We start from the raw sequence: 17,704 nt of genomic DNA on the forward strand, positions 1-17,704 counted from the left end.
CATTCAATCATTAGGCTTAAGTTCGACTACTCACTTATACAAGTACAAACATATATGTGTAGATTATTTTTTTTATTTCGGCATCGAATTCATTTGAAACAGAACTTGCTCGCAGTTTCATTCTCTCTTTCAATCGTGTCGGAGGCAAGCACGCGAATACGAAACTCAACGGAAAGAGAACGGCCATTTTGACGCACGCATCGTGCGATTACAAAATAAATACATATACGGAGCAACACTTCCAAAAAATTATTGCACAAAATTTTACTAGTAAATTAACAAAAAAGCGTAAAACGCAGTCCAAAATAACGCCCACACGTTTGGGGTTGTTATTTTAGTGAAATATATTCAAAAAGTGCTAGAATTTCAGCCTGACGAACGCAGCGGCGTTTCCTTTGTGAACAAACCACGCGCTAAATTGTCTGTAATTGTTCAAATGAAGCTTTAACGAGGACAACGCTGCAAAAGAACAACAAAAATAAGCCAAAATGCTCGAATCACCCAAGTTTGTTGAGAATGATTTGTATGATGGCAGCCGAATGTTTACCTGGCTGGCCGACGCGGTTGGGCTGTCTGTTGATTTGGTAAGTTTTTCTTTTGTTGCCCCCTATACTCCCCTGGCTGTCTACCAATACAGTAGCCAGAGTGCGTGTGTGTGTGTGTACTTATATACACATACATATATATTTAGTAATGCAACATCTTTGCTTTGTACATGGAACAAACCAGTATATCCACATTGTTCCACTGGCCACAATTGTTAAGGATTGTCTCACCCTGTGCTTTGGCCCTGTCAAAAGTTTTAAAGTGAAGGCTAAACGCCGGCTGCATATTTTGATTTTAAGGTTAACTGGCGCCCTAATGGTCCCTCCCCCGCATTTTAAGGCAGGCGCAACATGTCAATGTGTGAGCATTGCATAAAGTTGACGGTTTGACAGTTTCTGTACTGTTAATCGAGTTCGTTGTGCGCTTTAAACTGTCATTCAAATCGCCGCCAATGCACACAAACCAAACAAACAGAGAATTTGGCTGTGTTCTAATTGGCCGTTTAGCAAAGCATTTGATTTGCTGTTTACCTTTTCTGTTCTACTTTCGCGCAGTGCGCTCTATCACGCTGTCATTAACCTCTGTCGATTGTTTGTGTTGTGAAATCATATACACACGCAATTAATGTGCATATAAATAAGAGCTGGGCGCGTGTCGTGCTTTCTTGCGTGACACGAGCACGTAACTCTTAATAACAACACAAGTCTACCGTTCGTGTTGATGTATTGCAACAATCTGACACATGCCCACCTCTAATAAATGTAAATGTTTTATTATTTATACAATTTGATAAATATAGCTATTATTAGTTGATTAGTCGGCACGTGTATTTTTGAATTGTGCATCAGTTAATAAAATTGTGTAATTGAATGATTTCGTTGCGAATTAATCACAACACTTGAAGAATCGCAGCCAATTGAGTGAACAGATGAGACTGCAATAGCGACACGTTTAACCCGCGCTCTCTGTCGCACACACACAAGCTCGCGCGTTTCGCATTAGCATAAATGAAACCGTGAGAACGAGAACGTAATATTGAAAGAGAGCAGAGAGAGAATGTGATTAACTAGATATAGATATCTATGTATGTGTGCATGTGTGTACGTACTTATAAGCTCGGCTTACACTCACGGAAGGTTGTTAAATCCGTTTCGAGTGGCGCTTAGCAGTCCGCTAATCTAATGCGAAAACGTGTGTTTGTGTGCAGGTACTGACAATTGGCTAACATGTTAACAACAAATTCAAATGGTCCTCTATTAAAGTCACTTTTTTTTTTTCGATGATCTAATCCCATATGTCGTCAGCCGCCCGACTCAAGTAAAATGTGAGAACAGACAAAGTTTGTTGCGTTCTTATGATTTTTGTTTTGTTTTGTTTTGTATTTACTTTTGCCTAAAAATTCAACTTTGAAACGTTGTTTTGTTTGTAAACAAAGATGAGCAACAGCTGAGAGAGTGAGAGTCGTTGAATGACTCAGATATACATTATGTAGCCGCAGACATGGCTCTTGTGCACAGGGTGTTTCAGTTTCTTGAAACGCGCTATAAACAATTAATTGGCTCACTCGCAATTTTTACTATTTTTGTTTTACGTGTGACACATTTTAGTTCGCAGGAAGGTCGTTGTTTTTCTTTGTATGCGCGCGTGTGTGAGTGAGTGTGTGTGTGTGGGTGGTCCGATGTAGCGTGACGTGCTTTGGCGCTGTCTGGTGTAATCGGGCTGTCGCTGTTTACCAGTTTTATCATTAGCACCAAAAATATTTGGTTAACTATTTAAGTTTTACTATATAAATGGAGCGGAAGGCCAAATCCCGGCACGCAAATACACACACACACACACAATATTTCTGCCTTAACTGCAAATTGGCCAATTGTTGCAGTCAAATAAATATTTTTATGTTCAGTGTTAATTAACGAACCAGTAAAAACAGCTAACAGCCGGCAAGCTTGCGCTCTTTTGAACTTTAGAACACCCACGCTTTTGCTCTCTTCACTTCTGCATTGTTCATTTGTGCGTCGCACTAAAAAGCCAAGGCAAGTGCGCAGCAAAAGTACTGAACCTGAACTAGTTCACGTGCGCAACAGTTGTATATCGCAGAGATGCGTAGCAACCAGTTGCGCTTCAAATAGAAGAGAGCGCGCACAGCAGCAGGCACGAGTGAGAGCGGTCGTTAACAATGGCAATAACGGAAATTCTCTCAGTTGCCATTTCTCTACTCGTGTGAATATGCATAAATTAAATGAAATTAATATTTGTGTGACCTTGAGCTTTGTGTACAGCTTGAACTTGTTTGTTATTTGCGCCTTGCTCTAGGCTGCCAATCGCCAGCTGTTGCTGCCATATGGCGCCACTTATAATTAATAAATTTTTGTTTGCCTTGTGTAAATTGGAGAATGTTTTAATAACCTAGCGCACCGGTAAATTATTTACTTTTCGTGCCATCGATAGTGTCATCACCAACAAGCATCGAGAATCGAAAGTGTAACGAGTTCATGGTTTTACAAACTCTGCTCTTGCTCTTATCTACCTGTGTGTACCCAAAAAGTTTTTAGCCTTTTTTTTTTTTTGTTTTTATCACACGTACACGTAGAGAATATTTGTTGTTGCTTTTATTGTTTTTTTTTTTTTATTTATTTATTTATAGTCATCACGCCACATTTTCGTATTCGCTGATATTTGGCGATTTTTTATTTTATTCGCCCGCCTCTCACAAAGTTCATTGCGTGTGGCAAAGCACAAACAGGGGGGTGCCGAATTTAATTAAATGATTTATGGCTTGCTTTTATTTTATTTATTTATTCTGTTGCTCTGCGCTGCACCAACAGCAACAACAAGAAGTCATTAACACGCCAAGTGATTGATTAATGCGCTTTATTGGCAACGTGTAAAAAAGATTCTAAGCTAAAAATTGCAGCGAATTAAAAACTGAACATTTAACGGCTTTGATTTCCTCTGTAGAAGGGACAAACAAAACAAAGAAAGTGAATGGGAGAAGAATGAGTCGAGCCGAGCTGATTCCTAGAGATGAGCGATATTTTTATTTTGTAGTCACAATGACAAACTGACAGTTACTCTTCAAATACTTTATGACCCACGCCCAATCAATCAACCTTACTAACCTATAAGCTATAATTTATGAGAATTGCGCAGTAGGGCGCTGTTTAAAAATACGTTTTAACGAGCGGCTGGGACCATAAAAAATTTGGTTTAGTAAAAGAGAACATTTTGTTGCGGCTATTATCCGGCCTTTCCCGGCCCAAGTTTTTAGCTTTTTATTTTAAACCCACTTGAAATATTTTCCTACTATTGTCAATGGCCGTATTTAGCACTTGATTCGCTGACTGCTTGCTTCAGCGCAATTCCATGCTCACTTGAATCATCTTACCTTGAGCACATGTATGGAGAGACCTGTTTTTTGGTCTAACCCGGCGGCGAGAGCGCCTCGTGTGATGTAAGCTTCTGGCCGCCGTCCCGCCGCGCGTGGGTCTGAGGGCCCTCTCCTCCCCAAAGCTGTTTTCAAACAAAGGCCTTGGCTTAGCTCAGCCAACTGACAGACAACTTCCTTCCGCGTACTTGTCTTTTCTGGCTGGCATTTATGGTACTATGATATAGTTTGTTGATTATTGAATGTGCATTTCAATATATATTCCTTGTCGTGAATCGTTCTTTGATTTACAAAGTTTTATTCCCTTTTGTTGGTCTTGGAGTTGGCTTGGTTAGTTTTGTTAAACACGCTTGTGCGCTTGTCGCTTGTAGACACTATCTTGGGTTTCGGTGTAAAACTGGTTGATCAACATTCGTGTGCATTGCAACAATATTACAACATTGCAGATTCCCGAAACAAGATTGATGGATAGCTGTTGGGCAGATGACATTGTCCGGCATAAAAAAAAGAAACCAAAGAGTACAAGTTCGTATCGCAAACCTTTATGAATATTCAATAGACTTGGGAAATCACAACCGTGTCGCGTATCTGAATGCGTCAATCGCTTTTGGAGCCTAGAACTTATCTTTATGACGCACAAATGGTGCCCATATCAGGCCACGATGAGCAAATGTGAGAATATGTGATGAAATTAAATCAACAGACTTTAGTTTTTAAGAAGTCTGGAGTCGAAGGATTGATCGACAGTGTCTTAGACTAAAACTACCCAGCTTTACTTAGCGTCTTTTCTTCCTTAAATACCTTTTATTGACACACGGCTTATATACCCAGTTGAAGCAATCTAAGTATGACTCCCTTATGGGATCGCAGATACAAAAATACAGATATATAAAACCCGCCTTCCACATTTTCAATGTGTACCATCTCTAAGCACTAAGGGAGCGTCAGTTGTAAGCACAGAAGTACTCAGAGTTACATGCAAATGTAGTTTCATTATCTACATTTAAATTGTATTGACAATATGGGAAACATTTGTCTGCTGCCAATTAGCCAAATTGGTTGGTAAAGCACTTGAGTTGAAGCTGCCCAACCAAATGGGCATTGAGTATAAAAGACAGTTCTGCAGTTCCGGCTGCAACAATTAAGAATCGAAAGCGGTAAAGTAACACACTTCAGTTAGTTATCCTTTCGAGCAAAGCAGAGTCTTAGATGAAATCTTGTAAGTGATAAACATTCCCGCACACCCACACCCGCACCCGCCCTTACGCATGTCCTTTTCCAGTACACGTTCTACTTGTGGGCTTAGTGACAATTGCCGCAGTTGTCGTAGCACCCACGAGTGCCGACCAAAGGCTGCGACCCAGCTGCAATAGCCTGGCTAATGGCGCCCTTCTAACTGATCCAGCTAGGTGTGCCGGCTATTATGTCTGCACGCGCGGCAAAGCTGTGCATCACACCTGCCGCCTGGGACAGTACTATGACGAGGCTAGCCAGTCCTGTAAGTCGGCCAGCTTGGTCCACTGTATCAATTTGAGGGGCTTGGCGCTGCGCGTTGCTCTAGATTTGGATGCAGGAGAGCACGAGCCCTGCTCAACCACACCTCCCCCATGCGAGACAACCACTCCGAAAGCTCCATGCGATATAAAGCCACCACCCTCACCACCACTAACAACTCCTTGTGAGACAGAAGCACAACCTACAACAACAACAACAAGCGCACCACCACCACCTCCACCCACAACAACTCCTTGTGAAACAGCACCACCACCTACAACAACGACAACAACAAGCGCACCACCCCCACCTTCACCCACAACAACTCCTTGTGAAGCAGCCCCACCCCCTACAACAACAACAACAACAAGCGCACCACCTCCACCCACAACAACTCCTTGTGAAACAGCACCACCCCCTACAACAACAACAACAACAAGCGCACCGCCACCACCTACAACAACAACAACAACAACCGCACCACCTGCACCCACAACAACTCCTTGTGAACCAGCACCACCCCCTACAACAACAACAACAAGCGCACCACCACCACCTACAACAACTCCTTGTGAAACAGCACCACCCCCTACAACAACGACAACAACAACCGCACCACCCCCACCTTCACCCACAACAACTCCTTGTGAAGCAGCCCCACCCCCTACAACAACAACAACAACAAGCGCACCACCTCCACCCACAACAACTCCTTGTGAAACAGCACCACCACCTACAACCACGACAACAACAACCGCACCACCCCCACCTTCACCCACAACAACTCCTTGTGAAGCAGCCCCACCCCCTACAACAACAACAACAACAAGCGCACCACCACCACCTACAACAACGACAACAACAAGCGCACCACCTGCACCCACAACAACTCCTTGTGAAACAGCACCACCACCTACAACAACGACAACAACAAGCGCACCACCTGCACCCACAACAACTCCTTGTGAAACAGCACCACCACCTACAACAACGACAACAACAAGCGCACCACCTCCACCCACAACAACTCCTTGTGAAACAGCACCACCCCCTACAACAACAACAACAACAAGTGCACCACTTCCACCTTCACCCACAACAACTCCTTGTGAAACTGCCCCACCCCATACAACAACAACAACAAGCGCACCACCACCACCTACAACAACGACAACAACAAGCGCACCACCTGCACCCACAACAACTCCTTGTGAACCAGCACCACCCCCTACAACAACAACAACAAGCGCACCACCTCCACCTTCACCCACAACAACTCCTTGTGAAACAGCACCGCCACCTACAACAACGACAACAACAAGCGCACCACCTCCACCCACAACAACTCCTTGTGAAACAGCACCACCCCCTACAACAACAACAACAACAAGCGCACCGCCACCACCTACAACAACAACAACAACAACCGCACCACCTGCACCCACAACAACTCCTTGTGAACCAGCACCACCCCCTACAACAACAACAACAAGCGCACCACCACCACCTACAACAACTCCTTGTGAAACAGCACCACCCCCTACAACAACAACAACCAGCGCCCCACCACCACCTACAACAACGACAACAACAAGCGCACCACCTGCACCCACAACAACTCCTTGTGAACCAGCACCACCCCCTACAACAACAACAACAAGCGCACCACCACCACCTACAACAACTCCTTGTGAAACAGCACCACCCCCTACAACAACAACAACAAGCGCACCACCACCACCTACAACAACAACAACAAGCGCACCACCTGCACCCACAGCAACTCCTTGTGAAACAGCACCACCACCGACAACAACAAGCGCACCACCTCCACCCACAGCAATTCCTTGTGAAACAGCACCCCCACCTACAACAGTTACAACACCATGCGCACCACCCGCAACGACGCCAAGTGAAACTATAACTACAACCAAGCAACCCTGTCGTCGTCAAACTACAACAACACCATGTGCACCACCACCGGCAATACCAACAACAACTCCCTGTGAGACAGCACCACCACCGACTACTCCTTGCGAGACAGCACCACCACCCACAACTCCCTGTGAGCCACCCACAACCACACCGTGTGATCCACCAACCACCACACCTTGTGAGGAAGAAATTACAGAAGAAGTTAAACCTATTGTCAATCGTCTGCTAAGTCTCGTCAGCACCTCCAGGACCGACTGTCAGAACAGAGCCGACGGCGTTTTCCTGCAGGACTCGAAGCATTGCCGCCGGTTCTACCAGTGCAGCGGCGGTGCCCGCGTGTTGCGCCGCTGCAAGGCGGGCAGCTGGTTCGATATCGAGGCTGGCAAGTGTCGCCGTCGCAACCTGGTCCTGAACTGTTCCGCCCAGCGTAATTGAGCGCAGACAAAGGCAAGCAAACTGACCAAAATCCTTCTATTAACTGACTATATAACGCGCCTAGCCAAAATGTAAATCAATTCAAATAAATCGCAGCTTATACATATTTTTGCTCACATTTTCGAACTAGTTCCGAATTGCTAAATACTATATGCAAATTGGGATGTAAAAGCTAGTTCAAATGGAAACGCTTTTTTATTCGTGTTCGGATCACTCGTTCGCGAAGCGGTTCACTCGTTTCACTCGTTCGTTCTTTTTAGAGTAGTTCTTTTATCCTAGTTCGATTGCTCAACTGGTTCAGATACAAAGAACTTATCGATTAATATTATCTGTACTTTATAAGTACAATATGCTTGTCCCATTTATTTCTCAACTGAACGATAACCCTCAAGGTTATCTCTGTTATTAGTACTTTCTTGTTTTTTTGATAAGCTACATTAAAAAGTTCAAATAATTTAAATGATATATATATTATTTAAATATTATATATAAATATATATGTTTTTAATGATTCAGTCAATCGAACAACGAAATTCCGGGTTCGATTTATGGCCGATTATTATTGTGATGTCTTGTCAGAAGATTGTGCTAGGTTGGAGTTTGTACTAGCTTATATACAAATATGACCTTAAACCACTTGCTTTTTGCTTACGCTTCTTACAGCTGTTAAATTCCACAAAGAAAAGTCATTCATGCATTTTAAATATATATATACATATATACAAATTGCTTTGTTTTTTTATAAATAGCTACGTTTAAACTTGCGGCATTGATTGCTAATTTCTTTGTTCTGACGCTGTAAATACTTGAAATGAGTTCATTTTCCGATGATTATATGCGTCTGTGATTGATAAGGGGTACATTAACATACTTATAATATAATATTCGCACTGATTTCAACTGTGGCAGACAATAATAGAAAACAGATAAGGTTTAGTTGGACAGTCGCCAGTTGATAACAAAACAACACATCCGCCTTGGAAGGCTTAACACTGGCCGATGGGTGTGGGGCTTAAAGAATAGGCATGCCTTGACAATGAAATATCGTTGTGCCCCCAAGTTTGTGGTGCATAATTGTTAATGGGTTTATTTTTTGTCGGGGCCTTGCGCTATCAGCTCTCACACAGAATGATATCGAAAAGAACGCAGCGAAATGAATATGAGCGATAACAATTGGTTATCTATCGCTCTCTAGGGGAGCCGTTCAGTCTTTCGGTCTTTATCAACACTATTTTTGGTGTACAATTTAGGTACCTACGTATCTACGGTACACCTTACGTTATACGTAATATCTATATATGAAAATAAAAGTCCGAAAACTTCCCTTTCGTAAAAAAATTATGTTGCAATATGTTCTTTAAAACAAACTTACATATAAAACGTTACTAACATCCGTTTCGTAATATCCGTTACGTTATATCCGTTCCGTGATATCCGTTACCTAATATCCGTTATGTGACATTCGTTACGTGATATTCGTTACGTAATATCCGTTACGTGATATCCGTTATGTGACATCCATTACGTGACATCCATTACGTAACACGTTACGTAACATACGTTACGTGACATCCATTACGTAATATCCGTTACGTAACATCCGTTACGTAACATCCGTTACGTAACATCCTTTACGTACCATTCGTTACGTGACATCCATTACGTAACATCCGTTACGTGACTGTCCTAACATGACGTAGTTTTCCACTAAATATTCTTGTAGCTATCTATACATGTTTAACACATTAAATCTTCATTCAATATAACTTAAAATTTAAAATTCTTCAATCTTCCATCGCCAATTCATGTTTAAAAAGTCGTGTAATTTGTTATAGAGTCCATAAATTAGCAATCTATTTTAATTAGACCCTATTTGAACGGCAGACGTCGACTGTTGGCAAGGTGCGCGCTAGAGAAATTCGAGCACTTGCAATTGTAAGCGTAAATATACAGATATCTATATACTATACAGAAGACACATCTGGCCGACATAGAAATATCAAATCGAGATCGGCATAGAATATGTCAAACGATGGCCAAGGCCACGGTCAGTCAGCTAGCTCTGCAGCTGTACACTGATCAGATCGCGTGATACCCGATTTCCGATCATGTTCAAGAGCAATGTGCGTCAACCGTACTTTATATATATATAAATAAATATATCTGATATACTTTTATGTATATATGGCAGTCGTAGCCGCAATTGTAAACGCTTAAATGCGGGCCAATTACACAACAAAACAAGTTATGGGCGGTGTGTCTAGTGTTAGCCTATAATATATACATATATGCCGTAGAACTTGTAAGATATCTTCAATCGAATTATAGTATTCTGTTAAATTAACCAGCTTGAACTCGGAAAATTATATTTGATTAGTATTCAAATCGATTTAGGTATCATCTGGGATAACCATTTTCTACTTATTGATTTCCAATGAATTTTCACAAACATCTTTAAAAACGAGTTCGTAGCAGATTGAATGGAAAAATATATATATAAACGTACTTCACCAATTTTCCACTTATGAGGAAGGAATTTTCCAAAATTCCATATGACTTCTTTCTAGCTTTCTGGCTTTAATGGCTTGTTCTGTTAATCATCAATCAGTCAATTAGCCTGTCAATCAATCAGTATTTTATGTTTATGGTTTTACAATGAATTTTATCAATGACTTTTCACATCTTTCAGATCTTTGAAAATATGCTACCACAAATTGTCCACTCTTGGGGTTGATCCGTCAGTCATCAAACAGTCTGTTAATCAATCAATTAGTCAGCTTAATAAATACATATCTCTGCATTATCTAACGGTTGTGCTGTGTGCTGTTCATCAATCAGCCAGTTAGTCTGTTAATCAATCGATCAATCAGTTTTTCTACTCCTTTATCCCCTTATCATCAATCAGCCAGTTAGTCTTTCAATCAATAGATCAATCAGTTGTTCTAGTTCCAGTTACAATATGCCATATATTTCTTCCTCCTTTATCTTACTTTTTGCTGTGCATTTACCATCAATCAGTAGCTAGTCTGTCAATCAATCAATCAGTTTTTTTAAGCACAGCTAAGCTTTCACGAAATGCTACATATTTCTTTCCCTTATCAGTCAGTCAGTCAGTCAATCACTCAATCAATCAGTCAATGTTTTATTTTTGATGTTTATCTAACTTTCTTTCTTTTTTAATCTGCAGGTCAACTTTTTAATCTGCCAGATGTCGGCACTCTTCCTGGCCTCGCTCTTCCGCTCGTGGCTGCATCCATCGAAGGTCTCCTATGAGGTGCGACACGTTTTCGCCATGTCCCTGGGCCTGGCGTTTGGCTACTTTTGCTTTGGCCAGCAGGCCATACACATCGCCGGATTGCCGGCCTTATGCTATATCGTGATACGCACACAGGATCCGCGCATTGTGCAGAGGTGGGTGGAACGGCAATGATTCCCAATGAAGTGCCCAAAACTAAATTGTTGTTGTTTTTGTTTTCAAGGAGCGTCTTGCTGGTGGCCATGGGCTACCTGTTGTGCGTGCACCTGATGCGTCAGATCTACGATTACGGCTCCTATGCCTTGGACATAACTGGGCCGCTGATGATTATCACGCAGAAGGTGACCAGCCTGGCATTTAGCATACACGATGGCTTTGTGCGCCAGGATGAGGTGAGTGATTGATTGATTGATTGAAGTCCAATCAATTGCTAATGCTTTTGTTGCAGGACTTGACAAGGGCGCAGAAATATCATGCGATTAGAAAAATGCCAACCGCATTGGAGTTTTTCTCGTATGTGTGGCACTTTCAGAGCCTTATGGCCGGTCCATTGGTCTTTTACAAGGACTACATTGAGTTTGTGGAGGGCTACAATCTGTTGAAGCGTCCGGCGAGCAATGTAAGTGGACCACACAGATGGCACAGTCGCCGCAATCATTATGCGGACAACTGCAATGATTGCATTAGCCAAGCCAAGCCAGGCGGCGGGAAGGGGTGGGGTGATTGGTTGTGTGTGGGCCACTGTCTGCCATCTGCTCTGGTCTGGTCGTCGTTGTCTGCCGTCTGACTCATCAATTTCAATTTGCAGCTCTCTCATTACACATGAAATTGACTTTTCGATTCTGCTTTTTTTAGGCCAGTCTGGACAATGGCAAGACGGAGCTGGTGGTGGAGCCGTCGCCAACGAAAACCGTGATACGCAAGGTGCTCGGCAGCATGGTGTGCGCCTTCATATTTATGAAGTTTGTCAAAATCTATCCCGTGAAGAATATGAAAGAGGATGATTTTATTAATGGCACCAGCATACCCTATAAGTTCTGGTATGCCATGATGGCAACCACCTGTATACGCTTTAAGTATTATCATGCCTGGCTGCTAGCCGATGCCATATGCAATAATTCGGGCTTGGGTTTCACCGGCTACGACAAGGATGGCAATGCCAAATGGGATCTAATATCCAACATAAATGTGCTGTCATTCGAGGTAAGCGCAGCTTCAATTACACTCAACTTGAGACGAGCAGAAATGATATAGATTTATTAATACCCGATCCACTTGCAGTTTGCGTCGAATATGCGCGATGCCATCAACAATTGGAATTGCGGCACGAATCGCTGGCTCCGTACGCTCGTCTATGAGCGTGTGCCCAAACAGTATGGCACATTGTTGACGTTCGCCTTGAGCGCCGTTTGGCATGGCTTCTATCCTGGCTACTATTTGACCTTTGCCACGGGTGCCTTAATGGTAACAGCAGCGCGGACAGCGCGTCGCATGCTCCGCTATCGCTTCCAGAGCACACAATTCACGCGCATGTTCTACGACATTCTAACCATCATCACCACACGCATCGTGATGGGCTACACCACATTCCCATTTGTTCTGCTTGAATTTATGGTAAGTTGTTGCCCCCCCGATTAATGCGCTCGAAATTTCCATTAACTTGTTGTTGTTTCTTTTCAATATTGCAGGGCAGCATGAAATTGTACCTGAGATTTTTTTTGTGCCTTCATATTATTTCATTAGTGACCATATTTATTTTACCACGATTCATACGCGGCGAGCAGCGGAGTGCCGCCGGCACAAGTCTTACGGCTAATATAAGCGATATTGCAACTGGAACAGCAGAAGCAGCAGCAGAAGCAGCTGCTGTCGATCCGCTGGCCGTGGACAACAACACGCATGATCTCAATGTTGAGGAGGAGCAGCAGGCGGTTCTTAATGAGCCCGCTAAACGTAATGACACATTGACACAGCAACAGCAACTACAACAACAACAACAACAGCAGAGTCAGCCACAGAATAATAAAATACTCCAACCACGCCCACAGCAGCAGCAGCAGCAGCAGCAGCAGCAGAAGCAACCCCTGAGCCCCAAGCCACATCCATATCCACATCCACATCCGCAGCAAACAAGCGCTCGCGACGCGGTTAGCGTGCCGCACGATCAGTGCGAAATGGATCAGTTGTCCAGCAAGCTGAAGGAGAAGATCGAAGCGGAAACCAAAAATATTGAGGAATTTATTGATAAGACTGTCACCGAAACTGTCAGCGGCATCGTTGAGTTCAAGAACGATCTGATGCGCGACATTGAGTTTCCCAAACTAAAGCTAGCCGCCGGCACAGTGAGCACCGGTGCCGCCAATCTGGTGGACGCCGCTGCAGCTGGTCTGCGCAAGCGCAACATATCCGCAGCCCATGGCGGCCAACATGACAACAACATCATCAGCAACAGCTCCACGGGCGGCCCCCTGTCCGAGGAGGACAACAGCGGTGCCTTTCTCAAGAAGGAAATCGATGTTATCAATGCGGTGGTGCAGCAGGCGAACGTATTGCCTGTGGTGCTGAGCAATGGCCATGCCAAATAGAGAGTCGAGAGAGAGGGCGGGGGGCGGTAGAAACCAAAAGAAAAGGCAGCTGTAACAACAACAACTGGACAATTGAGACACGGCTGGGACTGATGTGGATGGGAGGAGGAGACACGGAGAAGCAGGTGCTGAGCACGCACAGACACACACACACACACACACGCGCACACTCTCACGCACACACACACACAACTGCAAACGGATCAAAGCAACAAAACATGAAACAAACATTTTCCAAACATGTTTCACTTGCAATTTTACTTGTTTATATATATAAATTCCAATAAGTAGAGTTTACAAATTGTATTTTTTTTTTTATACCAATGCACAATTTTGATAAAAAAAAAATAGCCAAAATATAATAGATAATTAAAATGAATACAATTGGAGAAGCGTCTATCGAACAAGGCTGCAAACTATGAACTTCGGCTCGAGCCAGGATTCAGATTCTTGCAATAGACTGGTGCAATTTATTATACATTAAATCTTTTATATTTGTATAGTTTTATGATTGACATTAGTTCATTTATTGTAACTAAAGTAAAACCTGCTATAATATATGGTTCGGTTCAGGCTTAATACTTCGCTTCGGTTCTTGGTTTAACGTAGATTTGCAGCCTTGATATCGAACGATTCACACAAACTCATGCGTATGTATATTATTGTGAGCGACTGTAAATGCGTATTGAGTAACATTTATGTACTATATATATTAAATTCTAGATGTGTGATGTAAAATTTGTTGTTAAACGTAATTGTATGCATGTTTGTATTTCGTTGTTTGTTAAGAACGTGAATACACCTGTGTATGTATTTAAGAATTCTTCCAATATGTACAATTTGTTTACATGTTTACCATATAGTCTATGTATGTCAAAGTCCAAAACGAACGCAATCTACAAATGGCACCAACAAATATCCTCAAACTAAAACATAACAAAAAATGAAGAAAAGTAAATGCTGGTAAATATCACGTTAAACTCAACCAAAACTCAACTTTAGACTGAAAGCTATTTGAAAATTAAATACACTAAAAACAAAATATGAAACGAGAAAACAAACGAAACACGCGTAGTTCAAGCTATTTTATAAGATTAATTTTATATCGGTTCGATATTATTGTCAAATATATATATATATATATATTTCTCTCCACAATTGCATGTGTATGTATGCATGTGTGTGTACGTAGGAAGAGGCTAAGCATTTAGCCACATTTTTGATCTTTGTACTCCTCTACTTCCCCGGCAATGTTAGCTGGAATTTTGTATGTTTATATTTCAATTTGAAAACCAACTCCAGCTCCTTTTGTAGCTTAAGCACAATTTACTCCTACTATACATGTAGTTTTGTTTAAAACATTTATTGTTTATTTAAAAAAAAAAAAAAAGAAAAGAACATATAACCATCACACGCGTATATATATATGTATATACACATATATATGTATATTTTGTATATTTATAGTAATAAAATCCACACGATTGAAAAGAAACAAATAATAACAAAAGCAGCGCACATTTGTTTGGATTGTTAACTAAATGCATGAATATGCCTTTAAATATATTCGTATTCGTAAGTAAATGTGAAAAGGCGAAAAGAAAAGCTAGCAAGCAGAAAACAAACAAGAATAAAACACCAAGAAAATGAAAATAAATCGAATTGTGTATGTGTGCGTAACGCTTGCTTGGTTTTATTTGGAATGATGTCTGCATGCAAATAACAATTTCAAACGGTTTAGCTTGACCGCGCTCAAGTAATCGCTGGCATCGATAGTATCGATTATTTTCTCAGGCACGATACGTTCGTGTGCACGCAAACTATCGGAACTATCGATATGCCATAAGCTTTGGAGTCGGAGCTTTTGCACGCTGCCTTCGTTTCACGTTTAGCTGTGCTAGCCGATTTAGCTATATTTTTGGCGGTTTTTTTATCGGTTTATTTTTGTTTTAGCAGTTTTTCAGCATTTCAGCTGCTTGGGCTGTGCGTAAGCTGGCTATATTCATGTTAGCTTTACTTTGGCTTATTCAATTATAGAAAAAAATTCGGGCCTTACCTGCTGCAGACATCTTTTGTCCTCAAAATATCGCAGCTGTCGCTGTGGCAATAAACAATTATTAACTTTGTTGCACATGGGCCAAGCGATTCGCACATTATTGCCACATGTGAGAGGTTGCGCTCAATTTCAAGCAGACCGCCAGACCAAAGCCAAAGGGGCGGCTTCTCCTCTGCCACCGAGATTCACGTCTGCGGCAGCGGCATGTCGTCGCCTTAGTTACATTGTAAAACGTTTTATTGTCGCTGGCAGCTGGCGACGATTTGTTGCCGGCACCCCAACTCCTCCTCCTCCTGCTGCTGCTGCTGCTGCGGCGGCGTTCCTAGAGCCAACTCCAGATGTGCTGCCAAGCGCTGGGGAAGGTGTGCGCCGGCGGCACGACGCTCACTTGACGACAACTGTTATGCTTATCGGATGCTTTGTGAATACGAATTTGGTCATCGACGGCGCTTTGGTTTGGCTGCTTGCCTCTAAATGTGTGCTGGGGTGGGGTGGGGACCTTGGCAAATTGCTGTCGATTGTCAGGCCCAGGCTAACTGGGGGCGTAGGTGCCAACTGCCTTAAAGCTACTTACAAACTTTGGCCATAAGATAGACTTACCTGCTCTTAGAATTTGCGACGCAAGCCAAACGGGTATATTCAACGGGAAATTTAATATTTACTTAAATATGACATCTGTAAGGCATACTTGCAATCATGAAAATCGCATAGAAAGGCTTTAATTGAGTGAATATAGAGAGAACGAGATTTTAAGAAAGAGAAAAAGAGATAAAAAATAGAGCCGGCGAGCAAGTTAGTTGAAAAGAGGTACAGAGAGAGAGAGAGAGAGAAAGAGAGAGAGAGAGAGAGAGATAGACGGAAAGAGTGAGAGAGAGAAAATATAAACTAATAGAGCGCTAGAGAAAGAGAGGGGGAAAAAGCGTAAGAGAGAAAAAAATGTGAGTAAGAGCTAGAAAGAGAGAGAGAGAGAGCGAGAGCAACAAGATGAGAGAGTAAAACAGAAAGAGAGGGAGAGAGAGAGAGAGAGAGAGAGAGTCAGAAGATCAGTCACAAGCACACAGATTCACAGTCACACACTCGGTTACAAATATCACTGACACTGAAAGCCTTACTTGAGCTCATGAAAATCGCATAGAAGGGCGGCACACATGTGCAACTGCATTTTGCTTAATTCAGACTTCAGCAGTTAGAATAACTAGAAAATAAGAAGGAAGAGCTTGAACTGCGTTTGCTATAGCTCCCTCTGCAGACAGACTAATCAAGAATATATAATATATATAGTTTATGGCGTCACAGCTGCCTCTGGATGTCCATTTTATGCCTTTACTCGACTTTGTTATACCCTTTTTAGGCATTGTTAATGGGTACAGGGCATAAAAGAAGAGAATAAAACGGCCAGCGGCAAATGGGCAAACTTCACTGTGATTAAATCGCGGATGGGTCAAGGGGATTGCCTCTGGGCTAGGGGGTAGGAGGGAGGAGGGAGGGGGGTCGGGGGGTTGGTTGGTGCTCAAGCTCAAAATCTTATCGTCGCACAAGGAACTCGTTACATTTTAGTGCCGCAATCAGCGCTGCTCACTTGCAATGGCCGAGCAAATATTTTACTTTTACTCTTTCGCCTCAGTTCAGGTTTTTGGGCAGCGCGGGGGGGAAGGGTGGGGGGGGGGGTCGAGGCTGTGCGGGGCGGGACGTGTGGCTAATGCGATGCGGAAAGTGTGCCACAAGCATAAAGCGCCAAAAGACGCTGACAACGGAATCAAACACAAAAGGGAATGTGCAGGGGGGTTAGGGGGGAGTTAAGGGGGGTTAAGGGGGAGGTTAAGGGGGAGGGGGGAATGGCTGCGCAGACGCCAGCAAAGTTAAAATTAAATTAGGGTTTTTTTTTTTAACTTTCTTTACTTATATTTTTGTATTTTTTGACCAGCAAAGGTATGCGCCCCTCCCTCTCTCTCTCCTTCTCTCCCTCCCTCTCCTTCTCTCTCTCTCTCTCTCTCTCTCTATGTCACTGTCAC

The 17,704-nt window shown here is 42.7% G+C and overlaps 2 protein-coding genes across 54 annotated transcripts; both read left to right on the plus strand.

Annotated features, from left to right (window-relative positions):
* The first annotated feature begins 14 nt into the window (after positions 1–14).
* oys (oysgedart) lies at positions 15–13,937 on the plus strand. 6 transcript variants are annotated; one of them, XM_064691729.1, is made up of 8 exons: positions 16–584; positions 10,983–11,206; positions 11,275–11,443; positions 11,500–11,670; positions 11,907–12,254; positions 12,333–12,665; positions 12,740–13,004; positions 13,103–13,352. In XM_064691729.1, the coding sequence occupies exons 1-8, from the start codon at positions 489–491 to the stop codon at positions 13,201–13,203; spliced, it is 1,707 nt and encodes a 568-aa protein (XP_064547799.1). In that variant the 5' UTR covers positions 16–488; the 3' UTR covers positions 13,204–13,352. The 6 variants fall into 6 exon arrangements, with proteins under 6 accessions (XP_064547797.1, XP_064547799.1, XP_064547798.1 ...); XM_064691728.1 differs by having other exon boundaries at positions 13,100–13,351; XM_064691730.1 differs by having other exon boundaries at positions 13,106–13,351.
* LOC135434913 (mucin-2-like) lies at positions 5,005–7,901 on the plus strand. 48 transcript variants are annotated; one of them, XM_064691705.1, is made up of 5 exons: positions 5,005–5,150; positions 5,214–5,804; positions 6,045–6,680; positions 6,720–6,755; positions 6,993–7,901. In XM_064691705.1, the coding sequence occupies exons 1-5, from the start codon at positions 5,141–5,143 to the stop codon at positions 7,793–7,795; spliced, it is 2,076 nt and encodes a 691-aa protein (XP_064547775.1). In that variant the 5' UTR covers positions 5,005–5,140; the 3' UTR covers positions 7,796–7,901. The 48 variants fall into 48 exon arrangements, with proteins under 48 accessions (XP_064547775.1, XP_064547778.1, XP_064547765.1 ...); XM_064691708.1 differs by having other exon boundaries at positions 6,045–6,614; positions 6,681–6,755; XM_064691695.1 differs by having other exon boundaries at positions 6,045–6,437; positions 6,576–6,614; positions 6,687–7,901.
* Positions 13,938–17,704: the final 3,767 nt, after the last annotated feature.

This window comes from Drosophila montana, unplaced genomic scaffold (genome assembly GCF_035044405.1).
Source record: "Drosophila montana isolate Dmon_TW-CO22-7 unplaced genomic scaffold, ASM3504440v1 contig_3468_1, whole genome shotgun sequence".
Lineage (NCBI taxonomy): Eukaryota > Metazoa > Arthropoda > Insecta > Diptera > Drosophilidae > Drosophila > Drosophila montana.